Below are 22,323 nucleotides of genomic sequence, written 5' to 3' on the forward strand. Positions count from 1 at the left end.
CCCAGACCAGCTTTAGGCTGACGTTCAGCTGTAACGGGAAGAAAACACGACCTTGGCAGGTTCAGTCAGGGAAGCATTTGTGACACCAGGTGCAGCCACTGTGGGGACCCCGGGGAGCCCGGCCAGCTGCCCGCCCCTGGAGACCCGGTCTCGGAACAAAGACGCCCAGACACTCAAACAGCAGATGAGACAGAGGTACTGTGAGCAAAGCCCACAAACATAAAAGCAGGCACCACTGCGGCTTCTGGAAGCTTCCAAATTCAAACCTGCTACCTCACCGTCAAGGCCTCTAGCCTTGGGGTTTGAGAGTATTTGTTCCCATAAAAGAAGGCAAAGCCACAATCTGTTAACACTCAGTACCCGGAGCAGCAGTGTGGTCCGTTCAGGGCCTTGACGAAGACTGGCCGGCAGCCCAGGGGGACGCCTGCGGGAAGGAGCCTGTTCCAGGGAGCGCAGCCTGGGGGTGACGTGATGGGGCCACAGGCCGGGTCAGGCTGGCCGGGGGCACAGGGCCAGATTAGGTCCAGATCTGCCCCAGGCCCGCCCCTCCCTCCCTGGCGCCCTGGGGCACCGTCCCCTTCTCGGGGCCCACCTCCCCACATCTGAATTGCAGGACAGCCCCACACCTGTTCAAGCCGAGGCTCCCATCCACCCACGGGGGGGGGGTTTCAGGACACTTGAGCCTCTGGTGGCTTTGGGGACAGATGACCCTGATGGCTGAGTGCTTTGTCCTCTGTCTGTCTCAACACCAAGGGTCTAGGGTCTCAGGGCTGCAGCTGCAGGTGGTGATGAAGCGGTTAAACCAGAAAAAACATGTTCATAAAACTCTGAGCAAACCGGACGACTTCCTGAAACTTGGTCAGAAAACACTTTTTTTTTCCGAAATAAAATACATTTAAAATGGCTTTGGGACATTCACTAGACTAAGACTCTTTGCAAAAGCCCCGCAACTAGGTACCCCATTTGGCGTAGCCTCTTGCACACGGGAGGCAGGCGGGCATTTCTGCAAGGTGATAAACGCGTCTGCGCGTTCTCCTCTTCAGAAGCAAGATGCCAGAGATGTTTGCTGATTTTACATCACCCATTTCATTTGAGTTAAAATGGTGCATGGCCCTCAGCCCTGTGTCGACCTGGGTCAACTGTTGACCAGGAAAGTTCAGACCAATTTACTTGACAAGACCAATGTAACTTGTCTTTTGTTGACTGAGGGGCAGAGAGCAGGTGAGCAGCTGGTGGGCCAGGCAAGCTGAACCTCTGCTCCTGGGGCTGCAGCCCCGGGCTCGAGGCAGCTTCCAGTCGCGTGGAGTGGATGTGGAGTCCGGGTCCCTCAGGGAGGGGTCGGGCACCACCCCCATCGCTGCACGTGCTCGGAACCTGGCCCAAGGTGGGGCCCCTCTCCCACCCCTGGCTCAGAGCCACTGCTGGTCCCTGCGGGGGCCGGGGAGCTGCCATCCGTCCCAGGGGCTGGTCCTGGGGGAGAGAGGAGGTCTGGTCCCACGTCCACCTCACCCAGGGCCTATCCCCTCCAGCCCATGCACCTTCCGCAGCCACTCGGCCTGGAGACCTGGCCCCCAGCCCCCGGTCACAGCACCCCTGAGACCCGACCACGTGCAGTGAACACTGACTCACATTACGCACATATGTACTTTACGTTTGCCGTTTGGAGGAAAGACAGCTGCAGTCTGTACGCTCAGCCCTGGGATGTGTCCAGGTCCCCACTCCTGTGACCCGGGGGAGCCTCCGCGAACACATCAGAGAGTTTAGGCTCGTCGCCTCCTGCAAGGAGGCACGCACTCGTGGAAGCAGCTCAAGTGTCTCACTGCGAATTTTGAAATGATTTGACAACTTCCAAAAACTCAAGACCATTTTTCCCAGATACTTCACTTTCTTTCTTGGATAATTACACATGGTGCCCTCACACTGCCCCCAGGCCCCTTCAGAACAGCACCTTCTCCTCCTGGGGCCCAGAGCACCGGAGGATGGAGAGCCGTCACACGGTCACACGTTTCTGGCCACAGAGCTGTGCTCGGGCAGTTCTTCAGGAAGAGGCTTGTCCCTTGTCCCCTGCTTTGGGAGAGCAGGCCCCACCATTCCCACCTGTGTGTGTTGGCTTCTCCCTTCACACTCTGAGACATCAGGGACAGGGCGGGGCTGCAGGTTTCTCCCGAGAGCTCCGCTCCCACCAGCCCCGTCCGCCAGGACAGCACCCCAGCTCCGCGTGAGGACGGACTCCCTTTTAACTAGCCCCTTCCACCTGCCTTCCTCGCTCCTACAGATGTAGTGCTCGCAGCCCCGGGGCTCCCTGCGGCCTCTGGGCCCTGCCCCTCGCCCGCTCCCGCTGTCAGCCCTGGGCTGGGCAGGCACAGCCGCCAGTGGTCGGCCCGTGAAAGAAGCAAGTCCAATCTCCATCTGGAAACGTGGCCCGTTTATTGGAACCGAAAGGCATCGTTACATAGTGCAAACGTCTCTTTGGTGATGTACTGGTTACAATGAACATAAGAAAGGCACTTGCTGTCGGCAAACGGTTAGAAGTGAATGAAACCCGCTCTGCCCCCCCCCCCCCCCACCGGTGATTCTGCGGACATCCCAGCTGCACCGCGGAGCTGCTCTGCGCACCAGACCGCCCCTGTCGGCTGAGACAGTGCCATCCTTCCACAACCGCCCAGGCCACAAGCCTTAACCTGCGAGCCGGCCGCCTCCGCACGGGGCCGCAGACAGGCCTCCCGGGCACCTCCAGACGCCAACACTGCAGAGTGTGGGCTCCGTGGTCCTTTCACACCTGAGCAACTTACAGAACCATTGACTTTCAGACAGAGTTTTCCTCCTTCTGTTTACAGAAATCTGTTCCAGGATTTGGTTACTCAATTCGACTTACAATTTCAAAAGAAATCCGGTGCCCCATGGGACGTGGGGCTTTTATTCATCACTTAGTGACGTGAGGGCAGAAGGCAAGTGGACTGTTTCAAGCTGCTCGGGCTGGAATATGAGCATGCAGGCACCGGGCGCTCCTGCAGGAGAAGGAGGCTGTGCTGGGCTAAACCCAGGCTCTCAACTGCTCACTGCGTGCCAGACGCTGCCGGAGACTGGCCTTCCCCACCACCAGCCCCGCCGCCCCCGTGATGGACTCCCCAGGGGACGGAGACAGCCAGGGTCCTCCTGGGTCTCTGCTGGGAAGGGCAGGCGGGCCCTGCGTCTGTGCCCAGCACAAGGCCCGGCTCCCACTGGACACTCTAATCAGCGTCTGCAGAACAGAACAGAATGTGCAGGACATGTTTCTCAGAACACAGATCACTTTGTATTTGGAACAAAACAGGAGGTTTTTGGTCAATTAAAAAGACAGACCATGAGGTATGAAAGTTGCTTTTCACTGGATTCTGTAAGAACTTCTGCAGAGTAGAAATGACTCCTGCCGTGTCTAACACTAAAACGTGGGCAAGATTTCATAAAGCGTCGTGCATTTTGAAAATACAAATGAGGTACAGGGATTGCTTTAACTCACTCACACAACCTGCAGTCAGAAAGTTCCCCACATTCGAATTCCTCCCGTCGGCAGAAGAATCTAGGGCGTCATGACTCTCCGTGGGCTCGAGCGGGACAGAGTCCGGCGATGGAGCGGAGCACGAGCTGGCACGTGCACGGAGCAGTAGGCACCGTCCGCTACAGCACGGAGAGTTTTCATTTCTGGTCCACGCTAGGCAGCGCATATGCAGGTCGGACGTGAACTCAAGACTTGCTCCTAAACGCGGCTTAATAACCTCATGATCCGGGTGAAAAGAGTGCCGAGTTGCACGATGTGCTGGGGCTGCGGGCGGCAGGGACATCTGCTCTGCGGTGCAGGCGAGGCCCCGGGAGGCTGCGGAGGACCGGAGGAGGGGCTGTGGTCTGGCGGACGTGGGGTGATGGGGGACGAGAGCCTGTGTCACCCCCAAGAGCGTCACCCAACATGCTCCACAGAGACTCCATTCCGTTTGCCAAATACTGAATTTCTCGTAAATCCCACGCCCTCTGCCAGCAGCTCCACTCTGTGCCCACCCCTTGGGCGACGGGCCTGTAAGCTCTTGGTATCAGGAACAAGCAGGACTAAGTTTCAGTTGAGAAGAAATGGTGATATTAGCTGAAATCAATTTAGGAGCCTAAATGATTTAACTGTGCAATTTAATAGTAGCACCAATTTTTCATTAAAAAAATTAAATAAAAACCTGAGAAATCTAACATGAAGTTAGGACACGTGTCTGCTTCCCGCCCACGTCTGCTCCAGGGTCTCCTGGTGAGCAAGGATCCTGGGTTAGTTCCAACACAGCCGGAGCCGCAGCCTGGAACCCCCGAGCCTCAACGCCCCTGGCCTGCGCTCCACGAACTGGCGCGGCCACGGAGGACGCACGGAGACGCTCTGGGCCTCCAGGCACCTAAGGCTTCTTTCCTGGGGAGTCGCTCGGGCAGACTGGACAGCAGGCCCCGCTGGCTCTCACGGGTGCTGGACAATCGGCAGGCTGGCAGGCTTCCACGAAGCAGGTGACCTGCCCGTCCTGGAGGAGAGACGGCGCCGGCCGGTCAGTCCCCGGGAGAGCCGGGCCTGCGTCACACTCTCCCTCCCCGTCTGGCCTGCTGGGTGGGCTTTGCAATCAGAGAGCAGCTGACTCTCTTGGCTGTGACCACTCCTTCCAGCCCGCCTCCACCGTCTTCTGCCACCGTCCCCCAGACCACAGCTGCACATCTTCCATGCTGCCCACTGGGGACCCTGGGACCCTGTCCCTGGGTGTCGACCAGAAGGAGGGCCGACTAGCGAGAAGCTGGAGGGGCCAGGGCTCCATCATCCCCAGCGCAGACCACCACCAGGGACACAGCGCCCTCTCTGCCACAGCAGAGCTCTGACTGCCCAGCCGTCGGCAGCCAAGCACTCATGACCCGGTTCCCAGACAGAGTCCACACTCACGCGGCATTCACAGGCGGTGCAGGGGTCCCGTTTCCACTTGGCTCCGTTGGCGTGAGGGTCGCCGTCGGCATCCACGCACTCGGTGCTGAGCCGGGACTCGAGCTTCTTTATCTGCACAAGGCAGAGGAGGCGTGGGTCACACAGAGGAAGAGGTCAGCTCGGGGTCACAGCTGCTCCTTCACTGAAGTGATGCCTGGCGACCAAGAGGGACTGAGACGAATGTTCCTAAAGAACCTGCAGCGTAGTCCTTGGGCAGCTGTTTGCCCGGGAGCTCCAGGACCACGGCCTGACTGCTGCCGCACTGATGTGAGAAACGCGCTTACCGCAAACACGCCAAGCGGTTACCTCGTGGGAAGGGGAGATGCTGCCGCCTCAGCGCGAGCGCCCAGCGGGGGACACACGGTGCCAGCTGCTCCAAGGAGCGCGGGGCCGTGCCGCTGCTGCTCCTGGCGGCACGGCAGCCCCTGCCGAGCGGTGCTGACTGGGTGCTGAGGCGGGAAATCCTGGGTCTCTGCACCGTGGAGGGTCCCGCAGCCCCCCAGGTCCCTCTGGAGCACGTGAGAGGCAAGCACACCCCCACCTCGTGCAGACCGTCCCCACACCTCAGCTGACTGCTAAGTGAGGTCTGAACAGGGCCAGGGTCCCGGGCGTGACTGGGTGTGGGGTCGCTGTCCTTGCATCGCTCCGCCCTGCTGCCCTCCGTCTTCGGTCACCTGAGCCATCTGTGCGGTGACCTCACCCCAATCCCGCCCTCCACTCGCAGGGGGACCCTCGGGCCATCGGTCCAGCCATCAATCTGCGCACTCCTCCTAGGGTGCCGCTCCCCTGCCCCAGGCTGGGCCCTCAAGACGCCTCGACCATCAGCTCTGAGGGATCCGCTTGGGTTTGTGTCTCCAGCTCGGGGGGGGGGGGCTTCCCCGCAGCCCCGAGCCCAGCAAGGTGCCCGGCCTGCCCTCCCTCTCTGCCTGACCGTCCCCGTGTGTCCGCGCTCAGCACCTGAGCTGCCACCCTGTCCCTGGCCCTGAGGAGGAAGAGGTGCAGGACAGGCACGGGGCAGGTGTGGAGGGGCCGAGCACCACACTTGGGGCAGGGGACACAAAGTCGGCCAAGCCTGAGGACTGGGGCTCCCAGCGCAGCAAGAGGCCTGCGCTAAGACCCCCGCTTCCAGGCCTGGCTCTGGACGGCTCCAGAGCATCAGGAATCCCTGCGGTTGTGACCTTCTGAGGTCTGCATGCTCCCTACTAATCCGAGACCTCACTCTCCACTCCTGCTTACGTGGAATTACACTGAGGCCCCAGTGCAGACGTGCGGAGGCAGACAGCATTCGTGCCTGCAAACCTGCAGACCCTAGGAGACGCGGATGTGCTAGTGCCCTTCCCTCATCCAAGGGCACCTGACCGCCACCAGACCTCCCTGGGAACAGAGGTTTGACCGTCTTTCCCGAAGAAGTGGCTTTGGGCAGGACTGAGGTTTGAATTCTGCACCCGTGTCACGATTCTGAGCCGCTCACAGCCCGTGGCTCCATGGAGTCTTCAGCCAGCATCCCTGGGACCAAGCATTCCTCCCCAATGGCACTGACTCGTGGCCCATGGCTAAGGTCCCCGATCTCTGGGCCCGGCCGGAGACAAGACAAGCAGGAGCAAAAAGACAAAAGGGACGTCCCTGGGGGTTCCAAGACCGAGGACCCCGGCCTGTCTGGGCAGAACTTCCCTCCATAGCCCCGGGAGACACGCACATGGGGCCTACACATGAGGATTCAGAGGACGGCTGAGCTACAGGCACGAGGAGCCCTCACCTGCTTCCTGAGGTCCGTGATGGTCTTCTGCATCTCCAGAACAAACTCCCTGAAGTCGCTCGTCCCCGGTACCTGTGGGCGCTCGGAGGCGGCGGCCGTGGCGTTGCTGGGACGCTTCCCCTGTTTCCCGACTCTGCACGGGCAGGTCGGGAGAGACCAGTGAGACCGCGCGGTGAGACCCGCGGTGCAGCCGGAGCCAGTGACAGGGTGCTAGCCGCAGTCTGCCGGAGGCTGGGGGACACGGAGTGGCCGTGCCACGTGGGGGCCATGTGGGATGCCCCTCGCCCCCGGCCCCATGCGCGGGTGCACAGCCTCCACGCGGGACTCGGCCCTACCTTGACATCTCCCGGGGTCCGGCATCCCTGGCAGGCTCGACGCCCTGGTAGCTGAACTCAAGGGATCGCTTGCCTCGGAAGTGATAGGAAAAGGCGTTGAACTGCCCCCTGGTTCTGCAGTCTGAGAGCAAAGTGCAGGCAGGTCAGTGGTCGGCGGCTCTCATCAGGGGGCAGCAAGTCCCCTGGCAAGTATCGCAGCCTTTCCCACGGGACACACCCTGGTGCTCCTGCCCTCGGGGCTGAGGGGCCCTGCGCTCACCGCTCCCTGAGCGGCGGCCTGGCCGGGGCCTTCCACCTCCCACTGCTCCTCCCAGGGTCCCCATGCACAGCTGGCCCCCAAGTCGTGCACCGCTGTTCCCCTCCATCGGAGTTTTTGTACTACTTCAACAATTTCCACAATTATTCCAAAAATTTTCAAAATTGTGTATATGTGTGTGCCTTCTCCCCTGTGACTCATCAGCCCCCACAAAGAAGCTGAAATTCACAACTCTGCTCAGAAGCAGCAGGTCCGCCCCCCGGAACCACTCCTTAGCTTCTCTGGAGACGCGCGGGAGTCCTGCTCGGAAACACACGCTGGCGTGGCTGAGACGTGAGCTCAGCAAAGTCTGCGCTGAGTGAGTTTTTATAAAAGTTGGATTGAAAACTCAATAGCAATCAACATCTGGTCCTATAAACCCTTGATTCGTTTTTTTCCTGCTACTTTTTGGGTATGGCTTTTAGGCCAAAATGAAAACAGATAAAGCTTACAAAGCATTTTATGATTTTATGAGCTGAGGGCCATGCCTGCTATTTTAAGAGGAAAAGTACCCAGGAAAGGCTGTCTCACTGCGGATGCCTGAATCTCTCTGACCAGCCACCAGCGACAGCGGGAAAGGCCCTGTCAGACGCCACGGGGGACTCAGCCTGGACTGAAGACTCAGGCCCTCGTGGGCTTCAGATTTGGGAGCAAAGAGCAGGGAACCTCTCTGCGCCTTCCTAAGCAACTACGAGAATCTGCCCAAGTTCTGAGAAAACGGAGTTTCTGCATCTGAACAGAACTGGCTTTTCCTAATGATTTTCAAAGAGAACAATTTTCTGCAAATCCAAGAATCAACTTCTCTGTCATATGTGTGGTCAAGTGCTGTGACTCTGAGAAACCAGTCAGAAGATTTAAAAAAAGCTAAAACAAACAAAAATTCCCCAAAACTATAAAAATGAGAATCTAAATGCTTTAGAAAATTGGGCACTCGGCTAGGAAAATTTTAATTTCACGTGAATTCTCCTACAAGGTTACAAACCACATTTGTCATGTACACGCTTAACACAGGACATGTTTTACGTATTATGTTATGTGTATAATATACATAAACAGAGAGGAGAACCCACAGAGGCAGACACAGGACCAGATCACACACACACACGCCACACGCCAAGACGTGAATACTTAATATTGAAAATAACAGCTCCTTAAATTGGTTTCTAGTAGAAGCAAGCTGACCACAACTATTTCTACAGGGAAGAGGTGGAAGAGAAAACTCTGGTTCCCACACTTGGTGGCCACCGGCCTGCGGGGCAAAGGCGGGGGTCCAGGGCCCAGGCCCCCCTCGCCCATGGCGCCCAGCTTGGACATGGCCCATGCGGGTCTCCCCATGCTGGTGGCCTCGGTTCCCTCACCACAGAAGAGCAGGGTTACGCGGGATGCATCCTAAATGTCCCCCAGATTGAATGTTTCCTGGGTCTCTGATCATAGTTTGAATAAAACCAAAACCATGTTCAAATCAGAACACGAAGCCGAGGTTAACCACGGGCGGGATTTCGGAATGTCGAGAAGGAGCCACAATGTGGGGACAGCAGCCCCACGGGCGGCCTGAACGGTGTGTCCAGAAACCACCCGAAGCCGCAGGACTGGCCGCCCCACCACTTCCCAGGGCCTCCAGGCTCTGGAGCTCAAGGCCACCTCCCACAGGAACGTCCCGTCACCCCTCACCTCCCCAGAAGGGGTTTTACAGCACGCTTCTCCGGCTGCACGAGTGACTGCGGACGCAGAACAGACCGCACACACTTCTAAGTCACAGCTGGTCTGATGCTCTGTGGCTGTGTTTCTCGCTTATCTCTCGTCTGTGGGGCACAGATACACAGGCCGCCCAACTGGGAAAGAAACTACGGGCAAACGCCATGAAAGCCTCGTGTTCTGTCTTTTACTTGGTATTTTAGTTGTCATACTGACTCCAGTCCCTGGGCATCCCAGATCCCTCACACTCATACTTTGTCTCAGGCTCCGTGCGGACTCACCGTGGTTTAACAAGCGCCCTCCAGCCCGCCTGCCCTGCCGAGCCCATTCCCGTCTGCACTTGTACCCACGCCATCAGTGCGAGGGCGCTGGGCCCGGCCCGGGGACGCTCACCCTCACAGCAGTCCTGCCACACGCGCAGGTCCACCCTGGGGATCTCGTCACAGCTGCTGTACCCGTGCGGGAACTCCGCCACCTGGAACACGTCCCGCTGCACACGCGTGATGTTGTCTGAGTTGTCACAAAGGATCCGGGCCAGCGACGTCTGCTTGATCTGCGTGAGCTGGGCCGGGGTGAACACCCCCGGGTTCTCGTACCACAGCCTGCGTCCCCAGGGCGAGAGCGAGCTCAGAGCGCGCACGGGACTCGAAAGCCCCACCAACGGTGCAGATCGCAGTGGCGCACTTAGGGGTCACGTAGCGGTGGACGCACACGTTGCTCTAAGCCCCACTCAGAAAACACAGACCAGGAGGTCCGGACTAAAGCTGCAGAGGGCGAGCCCCCTGAAAGCCCGCTCAGGCCACTTTCCAGAAACACTGCCGGCATGTGGCCACCCGCCGAGTGACCCGGTGGCAGGCGCACCTGCCTTTACCTGTCCCCGTCGCGTAAGCGCTTGAACTGCGAACTCAGCAGACACATGAGGGTGGGCCCCAGGCGGCTGCCGGGCACCAGGTCCTCCACCACGAGGGCCGGGAACAGGTCGACGTTGAGCGGGGAGCCATACAGCCTGCAAAACCCAGCAGGGCCTTCGGTTCACTGGGCGGAGCTGGAGCTGGCAGAGAGCCCCCCAGAGACGAGGACAAGGGTTCGTTTTCTCCGTCATTATTCGGACCTTCACATAACACGTCCAACTCACTGCTCTTTCTTTAAAGCACCTACCTACCCGTTATCTTTTAAAGAAACGTCCTACTTTCTGCTTATATACACGCAGAAAACAGACACACAGATACATTTACTGTGCAGTTTAGAGCAGTCCAGAAAGCAAGGAAATTAAAGCCACGCCTTTCCTGACCATTCAGAGACACCTTGACATCTTAACACACACCTGTCCAATCTTCTTTTACAAGCGATATAAGCTAAAGACACACTTCGCAAAGATTACTGGGGTTCTGCCGCATACTGAAAATACATCAGCTCTGAAGACACTTCTTACTAAGTGGAAATAGAACAAAAGACTAAGACAGGAGTGCTTAAATGTTCAAAAACAAACTTTTCATCAAAATTTTCTAATTCCTTAAAAATACATGAACAAGCAAAAAGCTGACCCTATCACACTCTTATCCAAGCTCTCGTGCTGTCCTCCGACACCTGCCAGACAGCAGCCGGTGGCCAGTTTCAATGCTGCTCAAATGAAGCTCAAATCGATCTTTCAAGTGCGTCCTACAACGGAGGCGCCTTCCCCACCCCCTGGATGAGGGACGGGGCAGCGGATAAGGTGGTGCAGGGCCCGTCTGCAGCCCCTCAGCTCAGGAGCAGGGTGCGCGGTGGTGTTGGACGGGGGTGCTCCTCCCACGGAGCCGCTGCCCTCGTTCTCCAAGGTCAAGAACGGTGACACTGAACTTTAGTTTGGATGGAAATACAATTGGTAAGAGCCTGGCCAGTGTGGTCTCTGCCTGAGGGGCTTTTCCCAATGGAAACAACTCGTTCCCAGGCAGGGTTCCCTCCGTCTGCCCCACCCAGAGTGACCCGCCAACAGGGGCGGGCCGCCCACGCCCACGCTGGGGGTGCAGACCCTGGACAAAGGCAGGCATGGGCCCTAGCCCCTCACTGTGCTCCCAGAAATGAGAAGACCTGACCGGGCGCCACAGAAACAGGCAGACCATGTGATTCCCAGATCCCCGGTTCAAAGCCCTGGGCTCCCTACAGCTTCCCAGGGGATGACGTCTCAAACTCACTGCCCTGTGTCCTCACTCTTCCTGGCACCTGCTCTCGTTCCCAGCCTGCAAGCCAGGGCTGACGCGGAAGACAGCAAACACGTGGTTCTCCTGTGGGTGTGTCTCCCTGACGTCCCCCCAGGGACCCTTGACCTGCTAGTAGTGCTAAGCTAGACAGAGGGTTCTTTAAACTGTTTTGAAATAAGTTGGGCAAAGGAGAGAAATGCCAGGAAAGTAATTGCATCCATCTGGATGAGAACCTCGGAGGGTACTTAAGCACAAAACATGCAGACAGTTCACAGTCCCTGGCTGAGCATCACGGCGGCACAAGGTCCCCGTCCTGCTGGAGGGTGTGTTTATGCACCCAGCAACCTAACACTGTGATTCAAAGGAACGCTGGAACATAGTAAACTTCCCAGAGCACTAAGTTCACTTACTCACAACCTGCAACAAACTATGAAAAAAAAATCATTTTCTCCACAGGCACAGGCGGGTCCCAGGGGAACACGCCTCAGCTGCAGGGCTAAGTGCACAACTAGGAACGGGCGAGGCACCCTTCCGCGACCCGGAGAGCCCGGAAAGGACCCCGAGTGAGTCTTCCCAAGAGGGTTTTTCTCTCTAAAACAACTCTTTCAAACGTGAAAGCACACGCTGTAAATGCACAATGACCTGTGGACCTAACTCCTCCGTCCAAGGACCACGAGGGGTCATTCTGGAAAGAGTAACGAGTGGTTAAAGGTTCCCTAAGAACCTCGGATAAACAACGGGAGAAGGGACTTCAGGAGGAAGGGCGGACCCAACACAAGGAGAGCGGGCGTGAGTCCCCGGAGGCCCCGAGGTCTAGTTAGCAATGTGAGAGCCAAGGGCCCGGCAGGCTGCTGTTGGCGGGAAGCCCCCTGCGACCAGGTCTCGGCCCCTCGTCCTCTGACGGGACCAAGCGTAGCCTCCGCTCTGTCCACGAGAGGAAGGGGCCCTGACCCACAGGGTGGCGACCTCACACTTCCACCCCCGCCCAGTGAGGTCCCTCCCAGGAATGACCGAAGCCGCTGCCTGTGCGGCAGGAGCCCAGAGGGCGCGGTGACCGGCCAGGTCTGGGTGACAGCTAGTTCAGGGAGAGGCTTCCGGACTCCCCGCCGGTGACCCACTAGCCCTGCCTGCAGGCGCTCTGGCGCCCGGGCTCCTGCGGCCACAGCAGAACCTCCTCCCGAAGCCCCAGACAGACCCAGGCTCAGTCCTGACGCTGTTCCCAGTTGATCCCTCCCTTCCCCTCCCCACTTCCCAGCCAGGCCCTGCAGACAAGCCCCTCATATCCTCACGCTCATTGGGGGCGTGGCTGTGGTCTCCTAGCTGCGGGCGGCCCCTTCCCAGTCTCCACAAACTCCTCCGCTCCTGACTCCTCCCCTCCAGACTCCAATCCGGGGACGGGAACCAGCAGCCAACAGACGCCCAGCCCGGGGCCTCCGCTCTCTGCCGCCCCCAACCCATCCCTGCCCCCGGCCCCGCCCCCCCCGCCCGGGCTCAGCCCCCACCTCTCCGCCGCCCATCTTCCCCCACCCCGCCCCGCGCCCACCTCTCTGCTCCCAACCCCCACCCCGCCCCCAGCCCCGCCCCCAGCTCTCTGCCCCACCCCCCGCCCCCACCTCTCCACCGCCCAACCCTGGCCCTGCCTCTATCTCTGCCGCCCACGCCCTCCCGCCCCGCCTCCACTTCTCTGCCCCCAACCCCCGCCCCGCCCCCCAGGCCCCGCACCCACCGCCTCAGCTTCTCCCGGATCTCAGGGTTCTTGATCTCGTTCTTCAGGTCCTCGAAGGTGTGGGCAGACGACAGGTTGCAGTAGACGCGGTAGTCGTGGTAGGGCGGGATGCCGTGGTCCCGGCCCCGCTGGATGTTGATGGCAGCCAGGTCCAGTGCCACCGTGTGCGCCATGGAGAAGAGCCGCTCCGTGAGCTCGGTGTTCAGCGGCTGCGACGGCACGCGCATCTTCCCGGCCACGCCGAACAGGCCGCGGAGCAGCGGGTCGATGCCGCCCTCGCTGACGATGCGGAAGGGGGAGAAGAAGGCCTTGTGCAGGGGCACGTGGCCGTGCACCGTGGGCTGGAAGTGCTCGTCCAGCCGCTGCAGCACCGGGTTGACCAGCGTGTGGCCGAACCTGAAGGCGGCAGTGGCGAAGGCGTTGAAGATGCCGGCGTTGACGCCCGGGTCGTAGCCGCGGTACTCACCCAGCATCTTCATGCCCACCTCGCCCAGCACCTTGGGCAGCCAGTGCTGGTAGGTGATGTGCTGCACCTGCGCCCCCACCACCTTCCGGGCCTCGTGGTAGATGGTGTCGCCATCCCAATGCGGGTTCAGCGCCAGCAGCTCGGTGGCCACGCGGTTGTGCTCGCGGAACCAGAGCGTGTGCATGCTGGTGAGCCCCAGCTGCTCGTTGGCGCGGTGGTCGCCGGCCAGGAAGCAGGGGATGGGGCTCTCGTTCTCGTCCCGCATGCACTCGGTGGGCGGCCCGGCCGCGAAGGGCAGCAGCGGCTTGCCTGAGCGCTGCACGATGCCCTGGCGCAGCAGTCCCCGCTGGCTGGCCAGGTCCCGGATGGCGCGGGCCTCGTGCTCTGAGCTGCCGTAGACGTTGGACGCGTCGATGTAGGAGGTGAGCTGGTTGATCTGCTCGCGGGGGTACACGGAGTTCATAAGCAGGGACGTCATGCCGCTGCCGCACACGGGGCTGGAGCGCACGAAGAACATGCAGCGCGCCCCGCTCCGCGCCCGCGGGTCGTTGGGTGGGATGGCCACCGAGAAGCAGGGCGGGTCGTTGCTGCAGGCAGAGCTGCAGTGCTGGCCGTCCGAGAAGCGGGCCTGGCTCAGGGCCACCACCGTGGAGTCCAGGTCGTGGTCCAGGAACTGGCCCCACTGCATCAGCATGTGGGTGAACTGCTCGTCCGGGGTGACGGCCTCCGAGCCTATGAGGGCTGTGGACACCAGGCGGGGCATAGGCAGCGGGTGGCCGTGGTACCGCCGGCCAGGGTCGATGCCCCGTGGCGTGTTGAAGCCGTTCTCGTACACGGCCTTGAGCAGGCGCTCGAAGGCAGTCAGCGAGGCGCCCCACATGGGGTGCTGCAGGTTGTTGCAGGTGCCGTCGTGGGTCCGGTACTTCTGGTGGAAGCACATGTCCGAGCAGTTGTTGACGCGCCGGTGCGCCGTGCAGCCAGAGAGGTTGGCGATCAGGCTCAGGTACTGTGGGGACACTAGGTCGTTGTAGTGGTAACCTGAGCAGAGAGCAGGAGAGCAGGGCTGTCAGGTGGGGACCAGCACCGTCCCATCCCTCATCCCTCCCGGCCGAGCCCGCCAGACCCAGGAGTCTTGCAGCCGAGTGCCCAGGTGCCAGCAGGAGGGCTGGGCAGGCCTGACACACCAGCACCTGCTCCTTGTTCCAAGCTCTCCTGGGCCTGGCCCCAGGGCCCCAGAGAGCTCCACACTGTAACTGAATCACAGCCATACACCAGAAATGCATGCAACATGGTAAATCAGCCACACTTCAACTTAAAAGCAGCAATAAAGAGCTGGCGGTGAAACTGCCCAGGTGAGGGAGGGACCCCCAGGGACACCAGAGCGGGCGGCTCCCCCAAGGAAAGAGCTCTGTTGGGAGGGACCTCGGGGGAGTTAGATGCCCAGCAGCCCCACTTGCCCGGACGGAACAGCGACACCAGGCACCTGCTCTGTTCACAGTCGCCCTCTGGAGTCTCACAGCTGCTCGATCCTGAGCAGTAGAGGAGCCAGCAAGCAAGAGACCTCCTCCAGACCCCACCTGGGCACTGCGCCCCAAGGCCTGGCAGAGGCTCAGGCAGCCTGGGCCAGGGACAGAGGAGGGGCCGTCACCCCTGCCACCAGCACAGCACCTGCTGGAGCTCCAGAAACAGCTTTCCAACAGCCGCAACCTGCATCCCATGGCATCGCATGGACCCTCCTCTGTCCACGGCCCGACGGTCAGCCTGAGGGCCAGGACGGCACACGGCCCCCTGTGCTGAGCTCACCTCATCACCAGTGGGCCTCCCATCAGACCCAGTGAGGACCACAGGACTGTCCCAGCTCAACGCAACCCACACAGTCACAACGACCATCACACACACCGGGCCAGGAATGCTGGCCCTCGTCCCAGGGAGTGCCCACCACAGGTGCAGACGCCTGGCTGGGGAGATGGGGGATGGGGCACTGACTTGTTCCGTTCAGGTCAACCATCAGGCCATGCTGCACGTGCTCCTGAATCAGCTGCAACGTCCGCTCGAATATCTCTCCGGCGCGTGCCTGCTCCACGGTGTAGGGGTCCCTCGGGTACCGGAACAGGGCCAGCAGGTCGTTCGGGGAGCGAGGGCGGCTAGCGGGCGTTTGGGGCAAAAAGGGAGGAACAGAACAAATTACCGGGAGCAAAAGTCCCCGCATCCAAAAAGAGAATCATTGCTGTTAAAAATCTCTGTGGCCGCATTTCTGCAGACGTGCGACACGGTGTCTTCCTTACCGCAAGTGGGAGGCAACAGAACAAACGGACAAAACCAAAAAACACTAAAAACAAGTAATTAATGACAGCAGAAGAAACATCCTTATTCTATTTCAATTCAGAGGCAGAAAAAACACTTTGGAATCGCCAACGTGAACACATGCACTGACAGCTTATGAAATATTTTGTTTGGGCCAAGTTAGTGACGAGCCAGAAGAATGAGTCGACATTTTTTAAAATGTCGTATTTGTGAATCACCGTCCAGCCTCTACTGGGAAAGTACACATCCTTCTGTTATCTTGACCCCAGAAAGTCGTTGCTAACATGGTTTATGATTTTTAAAGGAAAAGTTTTTCTTCAGATGAAAAGACAGGTCAAAACTCTGCCTCCTAGAATCACATGCGCTCTTTGACCCCAGACCCTGAGTCTCCGTCTGCTCCTGCACGCACCTGTCAAACAGGTGTGTCCGCGTGGAGTTTATGGCTCTGTCCACGGTTGCGATCGCTTCCACGATGGACGTGGCTACAAACGGGTCCCCGTTCCGACTGACATCGGGAACTGGAAAGAGTGAGGTCACACATTACCAGAAAAACCACACACAAATGAGCCCAAAAGCCGTGTCTAGACACCACATCACTCAGACACGGGCAGACTTCCCTCCAAAGGTTACTCCTAACTTTCACACCAAACTTAAATTGCTGACTGCATCACAAATCCCACAGAAGATGTTTTCAAACGGTATGAAAGTGACAGGCATTTTTGACTTTTACAATCATGTGATGATAAAAGCAAAGAGCAGCCGTAACGTGAAACACTGAGGACCTTCCACCAGAGCATCCCTAACGCAGGCCCCGCCTGTGCCGTGCTGGGCGGAGAGTGTGACGGCTGAACGCCGGTGGGTTCTGTGTGTTTCCTATCAAAGCCGAACCTCCCCTGGACGCCCGGATCTCAACTTGCTCACCCTCCAAGACGCTGCTCCCCCAACACCCTGCCCTCAGGGACGATCAGACGTCACACCTAGAGTGTGCACGAGTGCACACACGTGACACAGCCACATACGCACATGTGCACACGCACGTGACCGTACACACTGCACACATGTCCTCGCACGTGGCTAAGCCTGCTTCCTTTCTGCTTCCCTCTTTTCATTTCTTCTTCACTTAATATTGACATTTTTCTAGCTTTAGAGTTTGCTAAATAAAGTAAGTTTGCTCCAATCAATCTCTGACCTTTGTCTTTTGAAAAGCCTCATGCCAGGTCCCCAGTAACATGCATTTTAATAAACCCAGTGGTATTTTTTCTCTCAAAATGCTCAACCTTTCTACAGAAAATACCTTTACTGAATGGTTGCCTTCACTGGTCCCAGGAGACCCTCCCTCCTGCCTGGAAGGTACTGCCTCCCGACTCTGATCTCAGACAGAGCCTGAATTTACTAAGTTTTAGAACCTAATATTTTCATGCCAAGTGTTAGACCAATGAAGACAATCTTACATAATTTTATCACCCTAGTATTTCATTACTACCAACAATTTAAATTGAATTTGTTTTTCTCCAAGCACAGAATAATAATTCAAAAACACTTCTCTATGCACCTTTCAAAAAAAGGTGAAGGAAATTCACTCAAATGTTCAGGTGGTTCTTTCTTGGGAGCAGGGTTATGGGTGGGAAATTATATTTAAATTCCCTATATAACTGACTCATGTTTAATGTTATTTTCAAGTATAAAAATAAATATTAATTGGAAAAGACACACTGTTTTTAAGTCAAAGGATTCACTGATTTAAGTTGTATTCACTTCACACTCTAATATAATGGGAAAATTAGGTCACTCAAAATTTTTTCTTAAAAAAAAAGCCTCGAAGGGCTTCATTTTTCCTTTACTCTTGTCGCCTGCGGGTGCCCACAGGTCAAGGTGCCCACACGGGGGTGGGGGTCGGCGTATAAACTAGTTGCACAGCGTCCTGTCTGGGCGCTTGCTGCCTGAGGAGAAGGCAGATTGGGTGTGTTCAAGTGGAGAAGGCAGAGTGTCGGTGCTCCGGCGTCCCTGGAGCGGGCAAGAGCTGGGGTGTGGGTGTGGGGCTCCCCCTGGGGGCCAGCTTTCTGCGCCGAGGGGCACGCCTGACCGTGGGGCACAGAGGGCGGGAGACGGAATGCAGGCTGGGGGCGGGGCAGGAGGCTCTGCGAGGCCGATGGCCCTGGAACACTCAGGGCGGCGTCAGGGATTTCTGTTCTAGGAAGGCGGAGGTGACCATGGACAGACCAGACGGCGGGCCCGGCTGGACGCTCTGGCTGAGCGATGCAGGCCTGGTGGACAGCTGGCATCTGCTTGGCTCTAGGGCACCGACCAGACCCAGGGAAGGGAGGGGTCCGTGGTGATTGGGGTGTTTATACTGAGGACTAAGCACACCCAGGACTGCACAAGGCCACACACACCCAGAGCAGAGAGAAAGCAGGGTGAAGGGCCGAGCCTCCTTCATCACAGTAACCGCACCTGTGGTTCTGCAAAATGGTGACTGTCGACTGCCTGTTGTGGATCTAAAGGGCTCTGGATGACCGCTAAACCAACCATGAAACGCAGGTCGAAGACAGCTGCTCCCAGTGCCGGAGCACAGTGGCTGCAGAGCCCAGAGCAGTGGACGAAGGGCAGCTCCGCCCCTCCACCCTCCCCGCAGCCCCGCCCCCCCACCCTCCCCGCAGTTCTAGGACAACCCCGAACTCCTAACCCGCTGGCCCCGGGGGCCCACACTCTACTCTGCAGCCGCAGCCCGCAGCCCGCACCCCGCAGGCGGCCTGGGCCCGGTCTCACCGTTCACGCTCAGCACCACGCTGACAGAGGCCTGCCCGATCGCGTTCCGGGCCACACACTCGTAGCGGCCAGAGTCCGCAGGCCCCATGTCGTGGATGGTCAGGAATCCCTCGGGGCTGATGTGAAACTTCCCACTTTCCGTCACCTGAACCCCATCCTGGAGCAAAATAAAAGGCAGTCAGAGTGGAGATGAGATTAAGGGGCAAAGGCGCTGGCCCGGGAGTGGGGCCCCGTTTATCAGGACCTCACGATGGACACTCGCAGCGGCTGGGCTCAGACCCACCCAACGCCAGAAAGGATTCTTACATGTTTGCACCCAGAAAACATTAAGACACTGACCCTGCTCTGTGGGATTTTATAGGGTCTTCCCCGGGGAGGGGGCACAAAAGGCACACACATGGGACGAGGAAGGCAGAAAGCTGGGGCGCCCGTGGGGGAGAGGCCAGGACGCCTGGGACACAGACGGTGAGGCAGACGACGCCCCAGCCCGAGAGAGGAGGCCAGAGAGGCCAGGCCGACGGCTTCCTTCCCGGGAACCTCTGTGCTCCTGGACGTTTCACGTCAAAGCTCTTGTCTGTGATTAAACGCTTACCCGTTTCTCCACTGGGCTTCATAAAAACAACACAGAGACATGAAACAAAAAATCTTCTCTGGTGATTACAGGGCCAAGGATTTAATAAGAGGGTTTTCTTTGCTTTTGTCGCCAAGAAAGACGTGGAAAGGAGAATGTTCTGGGTTTGTTTCGTTTTCCTTTTATGAGTAAGGACACCACAGAATCGTTTCCCTCCTGCTGACAACTCGGATGCTCTTCCGCTACAGGAGGTCTGGGGAAGCAGCCAGGGCGCAGCTGACCCACCAGCCGCACGCCCGCGGCCGTTACCTTGTTCCAGGTGATGGCGGGCTCAGGCTCCCCCTGGGAGCTGCACGGGAGCTGCACGCTGCTGCCCACCTCCACCGTCATGTCACTGGGGATGCTGGTGAACACGGGGGTGACTGGAAGGCAAGGCACACAGCTGGCACCATGGTCCTGTCCCCAGTGTCGCCTGGAGAGCCCAGAGGACTCGTGCTTTGTCCCCAGGCTCCCAGAGAGCGCGGGCCCCGCCTCAGTCAGGGCACTGAGGGCCCCCGCCAGCCTCCCCTGCTGAAGCTGAGGCTGCAGGAGTGAAGGAGCAGGAAGCCGCCCCCCTACCCACTCTGCACCACCTGCAGGACCCCCGCCTACCTCGGGGCTGGACCGTCAGGTGCGCCGTGACCCTCTGGGAGCCGATGATGTTGACGGCCTGGCACTCGTACTGGCCCTGGTCGTGCAGGGCAACGCCCGAGATCCTGAGCGTTCCCGAGGACAGAACCAGGTGCCGCCGGTCCACCGACAGCTGGCTCCCTGTGGGCGGGGGTGCAGTCAGTGACACGGGGGACAGGATCATGGTGTCGGGCAGAGCTCTGTCTGGGGCAGCTCAGGGGTAAGGAGCTCAGGGTCCTGTCCCTGGACGCTCCGTGAAGGGGGTGAGTGCTAATGAGGCAGGAGCCCGGATGGCAGGGGGCTCAGGCAGCGTCAGCACACGCTCAGGGGACCTGGGACAGGCTGGTCCCACACTGGGCGGAGAGGGGCAGAGGGCTGGAGGGGGCACTATTTACAGACAAGTGGCACCCCCAGCAAGGATGACCTCTCCTCTGAAAACAGGGAGTTCCTGGAGTTTGGAGCTCGTCTAGAGGGCTGTGAGGGTTCCTGGAAGGGCCCCTCGGTGGAGGAAGGGACAGGGCTGCCCTCTGGTCTGGGGCTGGAGTCGCGTTCCGTTCTGGGACAGACCCTGAGGGTCCACGAGCATCAGCATCGGCCTCTCCCCAGCTTCCCTGGCCAGGCTACTGTCAGTCCCCAGGGAACACGGTCTGAACCTTCATCAAATTATGAGCCCAGCGGTTTGGCAGCTGGAGAAAAGGGGCGGGGGCCACACCCAGGGAATTAATGTGATCAAGTCACAGCACCTCCTGGAGAAACAGCAAGAAAACGCTGAGAATTCAAGTGAGAGTGAAAGTTAAGGGAGAAAAAAAATATAAATATATATTTTATCTATATATATATATTTATATATTCTGCTACCAGTCCAGAAGTTTCTCTCCTGCACGTTATTAAATCTCATTCAGGGTTCTAGGAAGTGCACCCTGAAGGCAGGACAGACGACTTGGGAGGAGACGGGCCTGGCACCCTGACCCCTCAGGAAGGACAGACCCTCAGTGTCCCGCGGGTGGTGGCGCCGGGATGGGACAGGGAGGGTCCCATCAGGTTCAGCCATCGACAGCCTGGCCTCGGGGTCTGCATCCTGAGGGAGGGGGGCGGGGGCTGTTCTGGTCACTGTCTCACCTCCTTTCGTCCAGGCGATGACTGGCTGAGGGTAGCCCTTGGCCTCACAGTGGAAGTCAACTGTCTGACCCTCGGTGACAGCTCGGTCCTGAGGCGTCACGGTGAACTGAGGAAGAGCTTCCGGGAGGAAAGATATTGGGAAGGGGGTGTTTAGACAACAGCTTTGGGTGAAAATGCTACCCTCCTTAGCTGGCAGGAGGCACACTGCTCTCAGCGAGGAAGAGGATGGTCCCCCAGGTCCCCGATGGGGGCGAAGTGTCCGAGCAGGAAGGGTGAGGCAGGAGAAGAGGGAACGCGGGGTGCTTCTCGGCCGCACACAGAGACCCTGCAGGAGGCCTGCCCTGCAACGCCGGGGCCACAGTGCAGCGAACACGGACAGCCACCTACGTCGGTTTGCAGAAGGGCCTGACTTAAAGGGATTCATCCGACTCCTCAGCCGAACTTAGTATTTGCAAATGGTTAGAAATGTCACCTAGTGAATAGTGACAGCATTACTTTATGATTATTAGGTGAAAAATAAATTGCAGAATAACACAGCCAGTACAACTCCATTTTGATAAGAGCTACAACCACAGCCAAAAAAGGCCAAAACCAAAGGACATGATCGTCACGTGCAAAGGAGGAGCCGGAGGGTGAAGTAAGGACAGGTTGTGAGTGGCGTGGCTGCCGGTGGAGGCAGAAGAAGCTGGTGGGGCGAGAGGCGGAGGGACAGAACGGATTGCTCTGCTTCTTGCACTTCTGTGTTGTCTTAGCGCTTCCCAACCGATGACCCGCTCCACAATTTATTTAAAAACTAACAAACTCATTATAAAGTCAAGAAACTTGGCAATACACAGCATAAGTAAGTCTTAAAACCACACGTACTCTCAGCACCCAATGTCCAAAAACCGATCCTCGGGAAACTCCACGAGGAGTGCAAGACTGACTAATTCTTACACACACGAAGGCCGTGTGCACACCCGCATTCACGTCGGGAACACAGCCAAAAACAACCCCCCCCCGACCTCCTCAAGCCTCCATTTGGAAACTAAATTTAAAGCCGAGTTGCGCAGAGAAGGTCAGATGTGATGGACAAGATCAAGGGGTCCCAGGAGGGGGACCAGGATGGAGCCCTGGGGGGGCTGCTGGGGCGCCCGGGGCGTGCGGCGGGCGCGCGGGGAGGGAGGGTCTCCGCGTGGCCGGCTCCTCACCCTGGACGATGATGAAGGCGGTGGCGTGGATGCTGTCCACCGTGTTGGACGCGAAGCAGGTGTATTCCCCGCTGTCCTCCTGCTCCACCTTCTGGATGTAGAGGCCGCCAGATGGGGTGACGCTCACCCGGGGGTCCGCGGGCACGGGCGTCCGGTCGCCCCTCGTCCAGGTGATCCGCGGCGGAGGGTGGCCCGTGGCGCTGCACTCCAGGGTGACGCTCTCCCCGACCAACACCTCCGTGTTCTGGGGCTGGATTACAAAAGTGGGGCGGGCTGTCA

General features: G+C 58.6%; 1 protein-coding gene across 4 annotated transcripts in view; it reads right to left on the bottom strand.

The window, feature by feature from the left end:
• Positions 1-2,404: 2,404 nt before the first annotated feature.
• The window catches only part of PXDN (peroxidasin), a 60,467-nt gene continuing 40,548 nt past the window's right edge, over positions 2,405-22,323 (bottom strand). For 2 of the 4 annotated variants that reach the window (XM_074341600.1, XM_074341599.1), the window contains 14 exons: positions 22,045-22,317; positions 20,855-20,971; positions 19,718-19,876; positions 19,376-19,488; positions 18,496-18,652; positions 16,139-16,247; positions 15,412-15,569; positions 12,960-14,463; positions 9,925-10,059; positions 9,447-9,655; positions 7,064-7,184; positions 6,729-6,861; positions 4,934-5,044; positions 2,405-4,526 (listed from right to left, as the gene is read on the bottom strand). In XM_074341600.1, the coding sequence (XP_074197701.1) occupies positions 4,407-4,526; positions 4,934-5,044; positions 6,729-6,861; positions 7,064-7,184; positions 9,447-9,655; positions 9,925-10,059; positions 12,960-14,463; positions 15,412-15,569; positions 16,139-16,247; positions 18,496-18,652; positions 19,376-19,488; positions 19,718-19,876; positions 20,855-20,971; positions 22,045-22,317 (3,419 nt within the window). In that variant the 3' untranslated portion in view covers positions 2,405-4,406. Of the gene's footprint in view, positions 4,527-4,933; positions 5,045-6,728; positions 6,960-7,063; positions 7,185-9,446; positions 9,656-9,914; positions 10,060-12,959; positions 14,464-15,411; positions 15,570-16,138; positions 16,248-18,495; positions 18,653-19,375; positions 19,489-19,717; positions 19,877-20,854; positions 20,972-22,044; positions 22,318-22,323 lie in introns of those variants that run through there. The other 2 variants (XR_012499154.1, XM_074341601.1) reach the window with 2 other exon arrangements.

The sequence above is a fragment of the Camelus bactrianus genome, chromosome 15 (genome assembly GCF_048773025.1).
Source record: "Camelus bactrianus isolate YW-2024 breed Bactrian camel chromosome 15, ASM4877302v1, whole genome shotgun sequence".
Lineage (NCBI taxonomy): Eukaryota > Metazoa > Chordata > Mammalia > Artiodactyla > Camelidae > Camelus > Camelus bactrianus.